This window comes from Condylura cristata, unplaced genomic scaffold, assembly GCF_000260355.1.
Source record: "Condylura cristata isolate star-nosed mole 26May11 unplaced genomic scaffold, ConCri1.0 scaffold00027, whole genome shotgun sequence".
In the NCBI taxonomy this organism is placed as follows: Eukaryota; Metazoa; Chordata; class Mammalia; order Eulipotyphla; family Talpidae; genus Condylura; species Condylura cristata.
The window spans coordinates 14,250,336-14,266,788 of NW_004567128.1; the positions used below are offsets into that span (position 1 = coordinate 14,250,336).

Below are 16,453 nucleotides of genomic sequence, written 5' to 3' on the forward strand. Positions count from 1 at the left end.
CAGGAGAGGTCTGCTGTGCCATGTGGTCACTTCCGGGGCAGGCGGGGATCGAACTCATGCGGAAGTGGCTTTAGGTTCTTAGTGTGTGCTTTAACCCGCTGCGCCACCAGGGAGGGCCCAACTTTGTAACTTCTGACAAGCATCTCAAATGGTTTCCCGTGATAGGGAAACTACATCCAGCCCCCAGCATTTTCAATCTTTGCATTTCAATATTGTGTTTTTAAATTCCAGTCTGTTCTATTAGAATGTGAGTTCCCTAAAAATAAGTATTATGTCTTGTAGGCACTAATGTCTACAGCCCCTGTGACAGAAACTAGGATGAAGTGGATGAAGTTAGCTCTTACTATTTGGATATCTAAATTTCTGTAAGGTCAGCTGTCCTAGGACAGAACCCAGACAGGGTTTTTGGTGTACACAGCTAATGAGGTATTCTTCGGGGTAACCCTAGAAATGGGGGAAGAAATAGGGAAATAGCTGAGTGGGAAGTTCAGAGGAACTCAAAGCATGGTCGGGTCCAAACACTGAAAAGTTTCGGAACATGATCAGCACTATAAAATTGTCGCCTTCCCTGGTGCAGCGAGTTAAAATAAAGCACACACTAAGAACCTAAAGCCACTTCAGCATGAGTTCGATCCCCACCCCGGAGATGATCCACATGGCGTGGCAGACCTCTCCTGACCCACCTGCTGCTCTCCTTAGCAGTGTACTTGGTCAGTCAGCCTGTTCTGCTGTCCACTCTGTCTCTAGTGAAGCCTCTCACCGCCCCTGCATCTCTGGCCTGTACCACAGTTCTGTGCACATAAATAAATAAATCTTTGAAAAAAATTGTCAAGACAAAGGAGAAGCTTTTTATACATGCACATCAGTCAATTATTGGCAATGGACACAATGAAGTGCATGTAAGTTCCCAGTATGATGACCGCTGTCAATGATGGGTGATTTCAAGAGGAGGAGATAACTGTGAGCTGTGAGCATGTAATACTTAAAGTAGCTGGAAAATCAAACATCCACCTAGTATCAAAGGGATCATTGTGAAGCATCAATTACACTATCCCAGAAGTCTTAATTACTTTGTTATCATTATGCTAATGCACCTACCAAGTACATACTTTGAATAATAGAATTTGCCCCTTTATAAATAAAGGCTTACCTTTTTATGTTAAAACATGGTATGTATAAGCTCTATGATTAGACTTGTCATGAAAGAATGCAACCTTACAGGCCTGTTACTAAGCATGAACAGAACTATTTTGAACTCTTATATATGTAGTAATAGTGACTTAAAATGTTTTCCTGTTCTTTTTAACATATTAACATTATCCATATGATATTACCTTTGTTTATGATATGGTTTACCAGTATGAACTCCATGTAAAGGAATTAGTTCTAAATCATAAGTCCATAAGTGTCTTCTTAAAAACCCCCAGTACATTATAGGCGGTGACAAAAATGAGTGACTGTGGTGCTTCATACTTCTCACTCCTCCCTAATGCAACTTTATGGCTTCATAAAGTCCTGTTGATGCCAATGGAGTATGTACTATCAAGGAGTCATTGAACTACAGTATCTCTGTGGGATCCTCCCATCAAAAATGAATACCATTCAGTGAAGTAAGTCAGAAGGAAAAAGAGAAATGTCCAATGGTTTCGCTTATAAAAGGAAGATAGGGGATCAAGGAATAATAATAACAACATAAAAGCCCACAACAAAACAAACCCAAAATAAACAAGTAACTGTAAAATCTGAGACATTTGGGGAGAGGGAGGGATCAAAACAAAATGGGGAGAACACAGGAAACTACGGTGATGGTGCACGGGTGAATTGGTGGTGAAATCCTCTGGGGACAACACCTGAGAAAACAAAGCAAACTTTGTATAAAAGAAAAATAAAGAAGAATACCAGTAGCAACTTTCTGAGGTGGGTGGAAGCGTCTTTTATCCTGAAAGAAAGGAAGGCAGATTAAATACCTTTGGTCTACACCATTCCCTGGTGATTTTTTTTTTTTTAATAATGAGGGTTACCTGGTAGCTAACGTGGTATAATTAATGGTGTCTAGAAATACGTTGTAGAATAATGGTTCCTCAGCCAGCAGAACTTCTGTTGTCAGGAAAAACTGAAGAGTTCTGTTCATCAAGATACAGGTTTTACGTTATCACATTTTAATATTTGAGATAGATCATTGCACAATATTTTAAAAAGCACTTTGTGACCATATGAAAAAGTATCTTTATTCATAAGGAGATGCATTTTGAACACATAGGCTCAAGTGTCATGTCTTTGAACTTATTTTCAGATTATTTGGGAAAAACTGATATGCAGAATGAGAGTCTGTGTGTGTGCAAATGAGGCAAAATTTTAGCAAAGGAAAAAATAAAATACTTTAATGCCATTACTTAAGAGATGAAAATCCATTGTTTATTGAAATGTCTTTATCCAACTAATTTGTAAATATCTTGAATTGTTCTTTACAGTGTTTGCCATCATTCCCCAAATATATCAAAACATTTTTACGTAATAGTTCACTTACACACACACACATTTAATTTAGTGGTAGTAAAATTGTGTAAGTCATAGAGCCTACATCTGTTATTAAATGATTTTTTTTTAATGAACATTCAGTGTCTCTGGTATCCAAGGTGCTATCAGTCCTCATTTCTCCCCTGCCTTTTCCTTGATACGTGACTCTGAGCCTTTTGAAAGTCTTTTTCCTGATTGACAATGAGGACCAAATAAGCTTAATTCTCAGTTATATTTATGATTTTCTTTTCAACATTTCTTAGTAAATATATTCTGAAAATATGTATTGATATCTCTGTCTATCACCTACACTACTTCTCCTCTTGAACTGATTTGTTGCTAACTTTTTAGAGCTTTCTATACTAAATAGTTTTGCTCTTAGCTTCAAGCATTTTGCTTTATCTTACAAATCTTCCGAGAGTTTGGATAATTTCATCTCACTGTTTACACTGTTACCTTGAAGGTATTCCAACATTTTTCATCAACAGTAATATCCTCTCTGACAGATGGTCTCAGGTAAAATTACTTGATTCTAGAATTGTATTATATTTCATATAGTGTAAAACAAGATAATTTCATGCTTATCACCACAATTATGATTGTTTAAAATAAAATCCCACCTAGGATTCTTCTCATTCAATAGGACAATTATGCAAAATTGTGTTGATCAATATCACATGTAATTAGATTTTTGACATCTCTGTTTGTGTACAGTTCTATCATCCTGTTTATTGGGGGGTGCCAGCCCTGCAACAGACATTGTCGGGAATCATGGCAATGATGCAGACAGTATCAAGTGATCAACAGAGGAAGGTTGTGTTTCGGACTAAATGGCTAATAAAGGCCTTTTCCAGGAGGTGCGATTGGGTGAAAGCCATGGGGATGGTGAGAAAGGTTCCACATAGAGAACAAAGTACTATAAAAGCCTCAATGGATATTTTTGTGAAGGGTAAATGAAAATGTGTGAACTCAGCACATGGTGAAGTGCTCATTAGATGTTAGATATTATTTAAAATAAGAAATGTAGATAATTAATTCCACACATGCCGTCTTTGCTCCAATGTACATTCACCCTTTCATCTCCATCATTTTCCCCATGAATTCTGTATCCTTCCTCCTAGTCTAAAGATGCTGTACTTGTACTCTTCTTCATCTGTAGCCAGTTAGACTCTGCTTGTGATACTTAGAGGCTACTTCTAATAGAGCGCTAATCTCTGTTTTTACCTTTCTTCTCAGCATTTGTGCACAGTGAACAATGTCAAACTGATTGCCCTGCTAAGAGTGGGTTGCTATATCTCAGCAGGAAATCCACAGCTTCGGTCATGATGATCATGGCCATATGTCTGTTAGGTGGGGACCTGTGTATTGTGTGTGTGTGTGCATGTGTATACACACACATGCACATATAGTGAAACAGTGACAAAGCTTTGTCAATACATTAAGGTGGTGTTTCCAAGATCAAAGGAGCCCCAACTATTTCTCACCCCTGTCAACCCCATTCCCACCATGGTTTCTACTTTACACTCTCCCTGATGTTCCCAGAAATCAGAGTAAAGTGACCATCTATCTCTGACTCTGGCTGGGAAAACACTATCAGAGCTTCCCCCCCCCCACACACACACACTCTCTTTTTTCCTTGATTTTATCAGTGTGGTTCAAATCAGAGAGGAAACCACACATTAACTTGAACAAGGAAGGTTTATGGAAAGCATCATGAATTGTAGCAGCATATCGGAATAATGATGGATTGGCTAATAAGAAAGAAAGATCGGTTTCTCTGCTCAGTAGGCCATAACAAATATCACAAACTGAGTGGCTTACACAAGAGGAATTTATTTTCTCACAGGTCTGAGAGCTTACAGATAAAGATGGAGGTGCTGGCCACTTTGATGTCGGATGTGAGTCCTCTTTGTGGCTTACCAGTGACCAGCTTCTTAGTGTGTACGCCCGTAGCCTCTTCTCTGTGAGCACGCAGGACAGAGAAAGGGAGTAAAAGTTCCAGTGTCTTCTAAGCACCCTTAATGAGGGCTCTGCTTGCATAAACTTGTATAAATCTAATTCTCTGCCAAAGGCCCTACCTCCAAATGTCATCTCATCGGGCCTTGGGACTTCACCATATAAATATTTTGGGGTGGATGTGGCCACAAATAGTCAATCCATAGCAAAAGAGAACCCTGAAGACTAGAAAAGTCACTATTGTTATCTCTGACAGACATGGAGCAAAGAAGTGAGTGTCCTATCCTCTCAGCCCTGGAGCTGAGATCCAAAGCTCACTGGAAAAGTACCTGAGTCTGTGAATGACTGAAGTCACTTATGTGCCACTCTGAGATTAGCCCTTGCAGGTACCGGGGAAGGTGTCTCACCTGAGGCTCTGCTGAAAAGTCTCCAGGCCGCTGGCTGCCGTACACTGCAGGGGCCAGTGACTGGAGAAGCACATGCTGCATAGTGTGGGGAGACCTCTCAGGCAGCCTGCTGGACCAGGGAGCAAAGGAAATACAGTTCAAAGGTCCAGATCCATTTTTCTAAATATATATATATATATATATATATATATATATATATTTTTAATCGCAGTAACATTGGTTCACAGCCGTCCGTGTGATTCAGAGACATAGCACCACACCTTCTCCGATGTATGTCACAACAGCACACCCTGCACACCCATCACCAAGGCACCTTAGTCCTTTGCTGTAGTCCCCTTTGACTTCCCACCTCTCCCCTCCCCCTCTGGTAGCCTCAATTCAAAAGTTAGATTTCTAAGGTTTATTTGGGTTTAGTTTTGCCTGTTCCTTTGTGTGTGTGTGTTTTTTTTCCCCTCTGTAGTCCACGTATAAGTGAAATACTCAGTCAAAATGTTGAATTTGCAATAGAAAGGCAACAAACCAATACCACAGCATTGATATAAACTAAGAATAATTAGCAGCAGAAGCAAACTAAGCAATGAATATAGTGTTTGTTTAGCAGGACAAATTGCTTTCGGCGCCATCCACTGCTGTGTAATCTGTGGCAAGAGTAGCATGTGGTCTTTTATATTTGTATTTACAGGTGGTTGATAAATATTTGTTGAAAGAATGAATGAACTAATTGCTTAAAATCCTCTCTTTCTCTTTCTCTCTTTTACTATAGCTGATGGATGTACTGATTGGTCTGTCGATATCAAGAAATACCAAGTTTTGGTGGGAGAGCCTGTTCGGATCAAATGTGCGCTCTTTTATGGCTATATCAGAGCAAATTACTCCCTAGCCCAAAGTGCTGGACTCAGTTTGATGTGGTACAAAAGCTCTGGTCCTGGAGACTTCGAAGAGCCAATAGCTTTTGATGGAAGTAGAATGAGCAAGGAAGAAGATTCTATTTGGTTCCGACCAACATTACTTCAAGATAGCGGTCTTTATGCGTGTGTCATCAGGTAACCTTTCAGTTTTATTTCTGCTGAATCAGGAAAATCACACCTTGCCTTATTAAACTGAAATTATACTGCCCTTCCTTTCACCTCCAGGTATTGTCTCAATATTTGTGTGTGTGGCTGCCTTCTCAAATTTCGTACCTAAATCATAAAAAGATGGGATTGGAATTTATATTGAGACATTATTTCTAGCTTTTGGAGAAAAGAGTTACCATCTGTGTATCTACTTATGTTGCCAGAAATTACTAAAGACTGAAATGAAATTTATAGGGGAGGTGAAATGTTGCAAATAAAATGTAAGCAAAAACTTGCAGAAAGGATGCATAGTTTATTGCTAAATGGGTTGTAACATTTTTGTTATTGCCCTTCACAGACAGACAGAGCACAGATACCTCTGGTTCATAGGATGATTTAGGTAACATATGTGCTCAGGAAGAGAAAGGCTGCCTTGCCATGATAGGGAATGAGAAGGTTGTGTCCCAGATCATTTTAGCTAGAGATGCTGGATCGATAACAATAATTTTCACTGGCCCCTCAGGACCAATACAAAAGTTAAATAGCAATACAAAGTTCATAACTTTGTCCACAAACATACTCACCCCAATCTATACATCTTTGTCTACTTGTGGAAGAGACATATGTAGTTTACTTAATGATAATGCGTTGAGACTGTATCCATGGAATGCATTAGCAGTTAAAAATCCCGATTTAAGCATTTAGCCCTTCATGGATTGTGAATCACACCCCGCATGAATGGTTTTGGATATCATTAGACTATGAGAGCATTAGCAATGCAGGGTGTAGGCATAATAGAGGGTGTATTTCAAGCTATTTCTTTGTCTTTTTATCTTTTGCCTTATTAAGAGAGATAAGGTCAAATCTATAGTGGCTGATTCTCAATTTAGACAAAGTCACCGAATCATCAGCTAGTGTATATTTTTCAAATCAAAATTTGATGGCTGCTTCTGAAATTCTGATGAGCAGTTCTCAGCCCTCTCTCTTAGGGCTACTGACTGCCATTACCCACCACCTCCACAAATGCCCTTTAGTGTTGAGTCATGGCTCCAAGTAGGACTAGCAGGCCAAAGCTACAGAAATGTGTCAGAAATCTTCTAACATGGACAAATGTATTTTAAGTTATATGAATGAATGCAAGTTGTGCTTGGGGAAAATGTCAAAAAGAGTATAAAAGAACCATGCATCCTTCTTTTGACAATGCTTGCTCGTTCCCTTAGGGCCCACCGAGCCTTTTGTGTACAAACATAACTTCACAGAACCAGAGGTTTGATGGGGGCATTGATAAATACTTAACTGCAGCATCAGTGCTGTTAAAGAGTACTACATGGCATGGCTCTTATTTGATTAATCATAATTTGATTTAACTTCATAGTTGCTATATTTCTTTAACTAAATCATCATTTCTGTCTGTTCATGCATGTATAAAGGTGATTCCACAGGATAGTCAACTGTTTGTCCCCATTTATCTGAAATTAGAATTGAGCTGAATGTCCATAGTCTAACACTTAATTTCATTCTTCATTGTTGATGGGAAAATAACGATGCCTTTTTATTAGTATTCTGAATTTCTAAAGCACTGAGGTTGCAATTCTTTGATGTGTTTAAGTAGACACTGTGATCCCATGCTTTGAGAAATTGCATTAAAATGCCCCTGAATTTATCATCGTGATAATGGATGAAAGGTCAAAGCGTTTGAGAAGCAATGACATTTCTCCTAGGCTCACATGTCTATATTTTAATGGAAGGTGAAACTAAAACACAAACACCTTAAATTTTTGTATGTGTCAAGTGGATATTCTAGAGAAAGTGATAAACTACAGAAAAGATTACTTGTGCCACTGGACTTCGAATATTCTAGATGAGTTGAAGCTTCCCTTTTCCAATTTGGAAACTAGTACTCAAAATCATTACATACAGCAGTTTAAAGAGCATGCCGGGTGATGAAATGAAGGAAGCCCAGAGCTGAGAGTTGAGTCACTTGACATTTTGGTACACTGTTAGCTATCAGGCCACAGGACTGTCACCATTAGTATTTAAATAGTCCATTTGTAAAGAATTTTTGAAACTTGAATATGTTAGTTTTTGTTCAAAGGTGCTGATCTTACTGATGTGTATTAACTTAACAAAAAGGTTGAACAAGTATTTACATGTGCAACTAGTTTGCATTTGCACCTATAAATGTACAAATAAGTAGTGTAAACAATAGAAATCAGTATAATGAACAGGACCTCTCCTTTTGCTTTCTCTTAGTATTGCTGCTGAACAGCATAATACCACATAAATATTTACGCTGTACTACCTGCTTTTTGCTTAATTTTTTCCTTCCAGAATTTTTTAACATTTTTACATGAAAAGATAAATGAAGGAGAGCTATGTAACAATTTCGTTTCCTTTATTGCCATTCAAAAGAATCGTTTTACTAACAATGTAAATTTTTCTTATACTCTTGATCTCCACTTTTTTGGCTCCTTCATTCTTCACTGTTATGTCTATTAATAGATCTCACTGGTGCACACGTAAACATTTTCATGACCCCCCAAATGGAAGCACAGAAAGTTGTTTGACATCCTGTATTTGACAAAAACAATTACTGTTTGAGGTAACTATAGCTTCATATTTAGTTGCAAGAGATCATACAGAGAACCCATGAATCTATTTCCTGTTTTTCTCAGTGGTAACATTCCCAAACTAGTAAATGTCATAATCAGGATGTTGACATTAATCAAGTCAAGAGCACAGTGGCACCATCTCAAGCTTCTCTCTTGTTCACATGCACCTTCCTCCCTACCACTCCCATCCCCCCTGAGAACTATGTATCTGACCTCTATATCCGGGTTATTTTCAATTCAAGAATATTATATAAATGGAAACATAGCACCTGCCCTTTAGAAGCATAGTCCTTTCAAATCTATCCAAGTTGTTGAGTGTCCCCACAACATGCTGAACGATTGATCCTGTTTAGCGTTGAGTAATGTTCCATGGTGTGGATGTTCTCACAGTATTCATTAACTCATCAAAGGACATCTGGGTTGCTCTCAGGTTTTTGCCTCTTGAAAAGAAGGCATCCATGAATAATCATGTATAAATTTTTGCGGACCTGTCTTCATTTTTCTGGGATAAATGCCCAAAAGTAGATTTGAATTTTATGCTTGTTGCATGTTTAGTCATGTAAGAAACTATCAAACTGTTTACCAGGGCAACTGTTCCATTTTCATTTCCATCAGCAGTGTATGAGTGATACATTTTCTCCACCTCCTTGCAGTGTTTGGTATTGTTATTATATTTCATTGTAAGTATAGTCATAATATTTCACTGTCCTTTCAATCTGCATTTCACTCATGACTAATGATATTTATTCAACATATTTCGTGTGCTGGTTTGCCATCTATTTTTTTTTTTTTTAGTGAGAGAACTTTTTGAAGTCTTTTGCCTGTTTATGATTGGTTTATTTGTTGTCTTCCTGATGAAATTTTAGAATCCTTCATATATTCTAGATAGGAGTCCTTTTCTGGGTATGTGTTATACAAGTATTTTTTGTCAAACTGTAGTATGTATTTTTATCTTCCTAACTGGATCTTGTGCAGAGAAAACCTTTTTAATTTGACGCAGTGCAGTTCATATTTTGTTTCCAGTTTTTGTGTGAGGTTTAATATTTCTTTGCTTTGCCCTGAATTCTGGAGGTTTCTCTTTTTAAAATTAATATGTTTTGCCAAAAATTCTGTTGCTTTATATGTTGTATTTGTCTGTGATCCATTTTGAGTTAATATTTGTATAAGGTGTAAGGTTTATTTAGGCCAAGGTTTAGCTTTTTGAAGAGGTGACATTTGCTCCAGCACCACTTGTTGAAATAATATACTGCTTTCAATTCAAAATCAGTGGGACATGTTTATGTTGGTCTATTTCTGGATTATCTATTCCATATTCTAGAACTTTATATCTATCCCCCTACTGCTCCCACGCTGTCTTGGTTAGTGTAGCTACTTATTAGGACTAAATGCCAAGTTAAGCGAGATTTCCCATTTTATCCTTCTTTTCCAAAATTTTTGAGCAGTTTAAGGGTCTGTTTTATATAAATTTTAGCATGAGGTTGTTTATACAACAAAAATATTTACTAGAATGGTGCTAGGAATAACCTTAACATCATATATCAATTTGAACAAGTTATTAGGTTTTTTTTTTGCTAAAGAGAATATGCTTAATTTTTATTTCTATAGCATATTGTAATGAACAGATGCAGATTTATGGTACCTGCATACATATTTAGAGAGGGTATGTATACTGTATGTGTATCTTTTTTTATCTTTACTGTTGAATTTCCCAATCTATGGATGTAGCAGTTCTCTTCATTTATTCTGGATTTGTTTCTTTGATTTACTCATTGTCATTTTCCAGTTTTTAGTATGTAAATCTTGCACACATTTTGAGAAGACATCAACACATTCCATCACTGAGATGAATCTGATGTTGAGTAACTAACAATTTTTTTCAAACAATCCTCATAAAAATACTTCAGCTAGTAATTATAAAATTTCTTGAGACAGATGAAAAACATGGAGACCTCAGCAAATAAATGTGTTATAGAAGAGACATCAGTTGAAACTAGGGAACAGGACAACACAATAGCCTCATCCAAAGTGTTTAATTGGAGTGGAGTCTGACTCAAGTTAGGAGAGATCTTCCACTTTATCCTTCTTTTCCAAGATTTTTGAGCAATTGTAGGGTCTTTTATATAAATTTTAGCATGAGGTTGTTTATACTACAAAAATTGTTGGTAGAATAAAGTTTGACTTCTTTGCTACCCTATTCAAATTTTACTTGTTAGAAAGAACATCAAGTCATCAATGATCTTTACTAAATCTAAAGCTCTCCTAAAGGTTGTTCAGTGAATTTCTTCAGGATGCTCTTCCTTTGAATTTCTCTGAAATGCTAGTGGTTGCCAGAATTTCATTTTTACCTGTTTCCCTTTGTCCTTCTGCATTACTTCTTTTCAACTTCGGCTGCATATTGGAATTAATTGTAGAGCTTTAAAAATCTATTATTGTTTAAAAAGTATTGATGTACATATCAGTTAAATGCATATATAGAATTATATTATGCGGCCAGCTTGTGATTCACTACTCCCCGATCCTTCTTATTTTTTGCAGTAACTCTACTCCACTTATTAAGTATTTATTGGCGACTCAAAAAAATCCCAAATATTTTCATAAGCACGAGAAGTACATTGAAAATTTCCTGACAGGATTTTCTTCATGTGTGCCTAAGAGCATTGACTTCAGCATGTACCAAAATCTATTATCAATATCTTCTTCAACACACCAATCTCCTGCTCACATCTCCTTTCTCTCCTAACAAATCGCACCACCATCATTCCATAGTTCCACATAATAATCACTTATCATTGTTGCCTTCATTTCCTTACCTTTCCTTAATTGGTTGCCAAGACCTGCCCAGTCTAACTTTGAAATGTCTTTGAATTCATTTTTTCATGCCATGGGAAACTTTTGTTTTCCTTGGGCCCTCCCTGGTGGCACAGCGGGCTAGGACACAGCACTGTAAGCTGGCTGCAGCCACTCCAGTGCGAGTTCAACCCCAGCCCTGGACCCACATGGCGCGACAGACCTCTCCTGTCTCACCTGCTGCTCCCCTCAGCAGTGAACTTCGTCCATCTGCCTGTTCTGCTCCCCACTCTGTCTCTGGTGAATCCTCTCACTGCCCCTGCACCTCTGGCTTGTACCCCAGTTCTGTATGCATAAATAAATAAATATTTTAAAAAATACTTTTTTTTTTCCTTCAAGAAATACCTATTAGCTTCAATTGTCATATCACTTTGTGGTCAATTTAGATGGGTCCTTAGTTCTAAATATTTCTCTGCACTCTCCACAGCATCCCCTGCATTTCAGGGGCCAATATACTCTTAAGTGGTTTCTCTGTCTTGAGGTACTTTTTCCATTTTAGTTACTATTCCACATAGCTACAGAATCGTATGTCTGCAAAGGGGATGCTATCTTATTTCTCTGCCAAAAAGTGTCTGATGGGCCCTGTTACCCAGCGAAGTGAAGTTTGAAGACGGTATTGGTTATATCCCTCCATTACCCACTCAGTTTCAACCATTTTCTCTAGACTCACTTGGGTCTTTTTCTCCATAGGCACATTGTGTTTTATTCTCATCAACCTGCCTGTTTGCAGATTAAGTTATAAAATTTCCTTATTTTCACTCTTTGTTCTTCCAACTGAAATTTCATTTTATTTCATTGCCTGTCTGAATAACACAGGATTATTTCTTGAAGAGGATCCAGGATATGTTTATCATTACTTACCTTTCCCATATTGCTCCAAAGACTTGTTTCTGTTATTGATTGCAGTGGGAAAGCACCTGAATACAAAATGACTTAAAGCAACAACCATTTTATTAGTACATGATTCTTCTTCAGTGTGGGCTGAACTCTTTTGGATAGTTCTTCTGTTGACCTTGTTTGAGATCACTGAAGGCTAAAATAAAGTAAGAGGCAGATTTAGCTGAATCTGTCTTTCTCTTCATAAATTATCAGGGCCTCCCTTTCTCTAAGTATCTCCCTAGCATTTTTTTTCCACTAGTGTTCCTGAAGGCTGTTGAAATTATTAGAATAACCCAGATATTTCAGTATGTTGCAAAGACCTCAAACCTTATTCTAACTTTTATTGACACCTCAGTTTGGGAATGTAAGGTTTTTTTTTTTAATTTTTAAAATGTTATATATCTATAGATATAGATGTAGATATAATCTCTATCATCATCATTCTTCATTTTGTACATTTTTTCACCTTGGTTGTATCCACCATAAACTGCCCACCACCACTTCGCCATACTCCCGTGTGCTCTTCCTGTTACAGGGTAGCCCAGAGTGGACTGGGCCACCTGTCTGTGGGGCCTCACCCCTGTGCTCACAATTCAGTTATACTGCAGGCACACACGAAAGGGTCAATAACGGGTTTATCTACAAAAGGGGAAAGGAATAGGAAACCCAGGGAAAGAGAGTGGGATACAAAGTAACTGCAATACCTTACGGCTAGGCTGACTGAACACACGCGGTCCATCCCTCCACATACACTGTTAGGACACAATTTCCTGTCTTTGTCTTGTATTTAGTAAAACATTATTAGTATTTGTTGAATGAATGATGGGTGTTCTTAAATAGACTTCTGGTGATTTTTTCTTTGATTTCCAGTCTTCCTTTAAATTTTTTGAAATGATTAAGAAATATTAATATCCCCAATACCACCATACCCACCCCTAACAAATACATAAGCTTCCTCTTCTTTCTTTTTTGTTTTGAGGTAAAGTTGGTTTACATCATTGCCATTGTTTCAGGGGTGATAGTTCAAACCTCCACAAACGCATGTTTCTGTAACATACACAGAAAGGCCCAGAAGTCTCCCCCATGCTCTATTGGGACCCCTTCCTCTGCTCCCACCCCTCCACATCACTTTCCGATTGCCTCAGTTTTGGGGTCAGCTACACTGTTTGCTCAAATTCTAAGTCACACTCACAGCCAATTAAAAATGACCACATTGACATTACTGAAGAAGGATCGATGACAATAATCCCCTCTTTTTCAAGTATTTCTGATATCCAGGAAATGGACAATTGGGTTACTCTAATTAGTTTACATACAAGCTTCTTACATTCATTTTCCTAACTGTTAGTTGTAGAATCAATATGACTTTTCTCTCCAGTTTGCTCTGCCCTAAATTTATGTAGATTTTACAGCAACATTTCTGTCTTTCAGGCAGCTCTGCATATAGTAGCTGTTTCATGATATAAAATCTGAGGTAATAAAACAAAACTTTAAAGAGGTAATTGAATGAGCATTTAACCTATTTCATTATGTCTCAAAATTATATATTCGGAACTATCTATTTTCTCTCATGAAGGTCATAAGAGTCCAGATTATGGAGTGAATGAACAGCATTTGAAGTCTCATCCACTGGTTTCAGGAAAATGTCTTGAATTGTTTTAAAGAACAGGGGAGAGGGGAAGAGAGAGTAGGGGGGAAGAGAACGAGAGAGGGAAAGAGAAAGAGAGGGATGGGGAGAGATAGAAAACATTTAAAAGTAATATCACATCAGGTTGGATTAGTTATAGTTCATATTACAGAACAGTGGCTTAAGCAATACAGTTTATTCTATCATGCAAAGCAGTTTTAAGATAGATATTCCTCTACTTGGATGATAGTTTCAAGGCTTGGCAAGGCCCAGTGTTCAGTGTTTCCTATCCTGCCAGTCTTAGCATGTGGATTCCATTCACAAAGTCACACCATGGTCCTGGTGCCATAGAAGAACTGAATTTTTAATGTTAGCTTATTTAAATAGCCACATGTAGATCTATTCTTGAAATGTTAAATTCAAACAATTTATGCCTATTTCTTAGACTATAGTAATAATATATAAACTATATAAGTGATACTATATAAACTATATAAACTATAAACTATATTTACTTGACACATACACATACACACATATACCTATATATGTATATCTAGCCACATACATATCTACATATTATAAATATGACGTGGAAAGGGTATTAGACCCCATATCATTATTTAGCAATACAGAATGTCAAAGTAGATCCTTCAATTCCATTACCACTGACACTCATAAAAATCCATCTCTTTAAAAGATTTGATAACTAGCTGGTAGATGTGTTGTTTATCTTAATCATAGTACTTATTCCATAATATAGATGCATTTTTAAACTATCATATTGTGTGTTTTAAATAACTATATATAATTTATTAATATTAATAACTATATATAGTTATATTTCAGAGAGATCTTCCTCTACTTGCCTGAAAGATTTTTACATTATTGTCAATTCTCTTTTTTAAAGATTTAATTATCTATGCATACAAAACTGTGGTATAGGCCAGAGGTGCAGGGGCAGTGAGAAGATTCATCAGAGACAATTGGGGAACAGAACAGACTGATCAACCAAGTACAGTGCTGAGGGGAGCAGTGGGTGAGACAAAGGAGGTCTGCTGCACCATGTGGGTCACCTTCATGGCTGTGGATCAAACTCGTGCTGAAGCGGCTGTGGCTAGCTTTCTAGTGCCGTGATTTAACCCATTGTGCCACCAGGGAAGGCTCACTTTCAATTCATTTTTAATGGCTACTCCATTTGAAAATTGATTCCAACAATCTGACAACAAACATTTACTCCCTCTACTTAGAATATTGAGGCTTAGGCTGTCTTTTCTTTTCTCTATAAACCAATTCTCTGAATATAGACTGTTAACAAACAGTCTACATTCTGTCACAGAAGAAATTTTGGAATTTGGATGTAAATTTTGCTAGACAATTTGATACTGTGTATGTTCAACTTATTTCAATGCATTAGGAAGTATCTACCCCACACCAGTCACAGGGCTAGTCACTGGGAACACAGCAATGAATTAAGCCATATAAGGCTCCTCCTGTACCTGAAGGTTTGATCTGAACAAGTCTTTGAGACAGTAATTTTTGTGCCTTCCCTTTTAAGAATGAAAAGAACAGGTGCCTTAAGATCTGTCCAGTTTAGCCCACTTGGTACAAAGACTCATCCTCAAAGGCTACCTTCTTGGAAGTGAAATCCAAGTACTTCTCGGACTCCACAAATAACTTATAAGGGGTGCTCCAAAAAGATAGCTTGAAGGTAATTCATATCAGAACTTCAACTTTCATGTCTACTCTTGTCTAAAATTGCCTAATAACTTATAATAACACTTCTTTCACATCACAAAGGAACTGTACACCTCTGTCCATTTCCAGATTGTTCTAAAATATGTTGTTCCATGATATAAAAGGACATGGGAACCCAATAAAGGGAGGGTTTGAAATACTATTTTGAAAGATCAAAGTCCTTAGAGTTCAGATATTTCTGTCCACTCTGTCTTACTGTATTTCTGACCAATTTTAATATTTCACCCAAGTTGATATACTCTTAATTCACAGCATCCAATGACGTATATAGTAGTGATTCTGAATTAAGTATGTTTTATAGAATTGTTACGGGGAAACCCAATGTGACCTGGGTTGCCTGTCTGTGGGGCCTCACCGGCACGCTTAAGATTCAATTGTACTACAACACACACACACAGGTCAATAATGGGTTCAATTACAAATGGGAAAGAAAAGGAACAACCCAGGGAAAGAGAAAGAGAGATACAAGTTAACTAGTGCATCCTACCAGTTCCACTGACTTGGAACCCCAATAGCACAATAAAAACTGATCAAGAGCCAAGCCACCAGCCCCCAGCCATGAGGCCAGGGGGGAAAGAGTGTCTCAGCTCAGCATGTCTCTTCTCTCCCTCTCTCTCCCTCTCTCTCCCCCTCTCTCTCCCTCTCTCTTCCTCTCTCCCTCTCTCCCTCTCTCTTCCTCTCTCCCTCTCTCTCCTTCTCTCCCTCTCTCCCCCTCTCTCTCCTTCTCTCCCTCTCTCCCCCTCTCTCCTTCTCTCCCTCTCTCCCCCTCTCTCTCCCTCTCTCATACACACACAC

The 16,453-nt window shown here is 37.8% G+C and overlaps 1 protein-coding gene across 1 annotated transcript in view; it reads left to right on the forward strand.

Annotated features, from left to right (window-relative positions):
• Positions 1-16,453, forward strand: part of IL1RAPL1 (interleukin 1 receptor accessory protein-like 1) — a 1,088,386-nt gene that overhangs the window by 569,960 nt on the left and 501,973 nt on the right. The window contains exon 3 of the mRNA XM_004689926.1: positions 5,644-5,923. Coding sequence (XP_004689983.1) covers positions 5,644-5,923 — 280 coding nt within the window. The remainder of the gene's footprint in view (positions 1-5,643; positions 5,924-16,453) is intronic.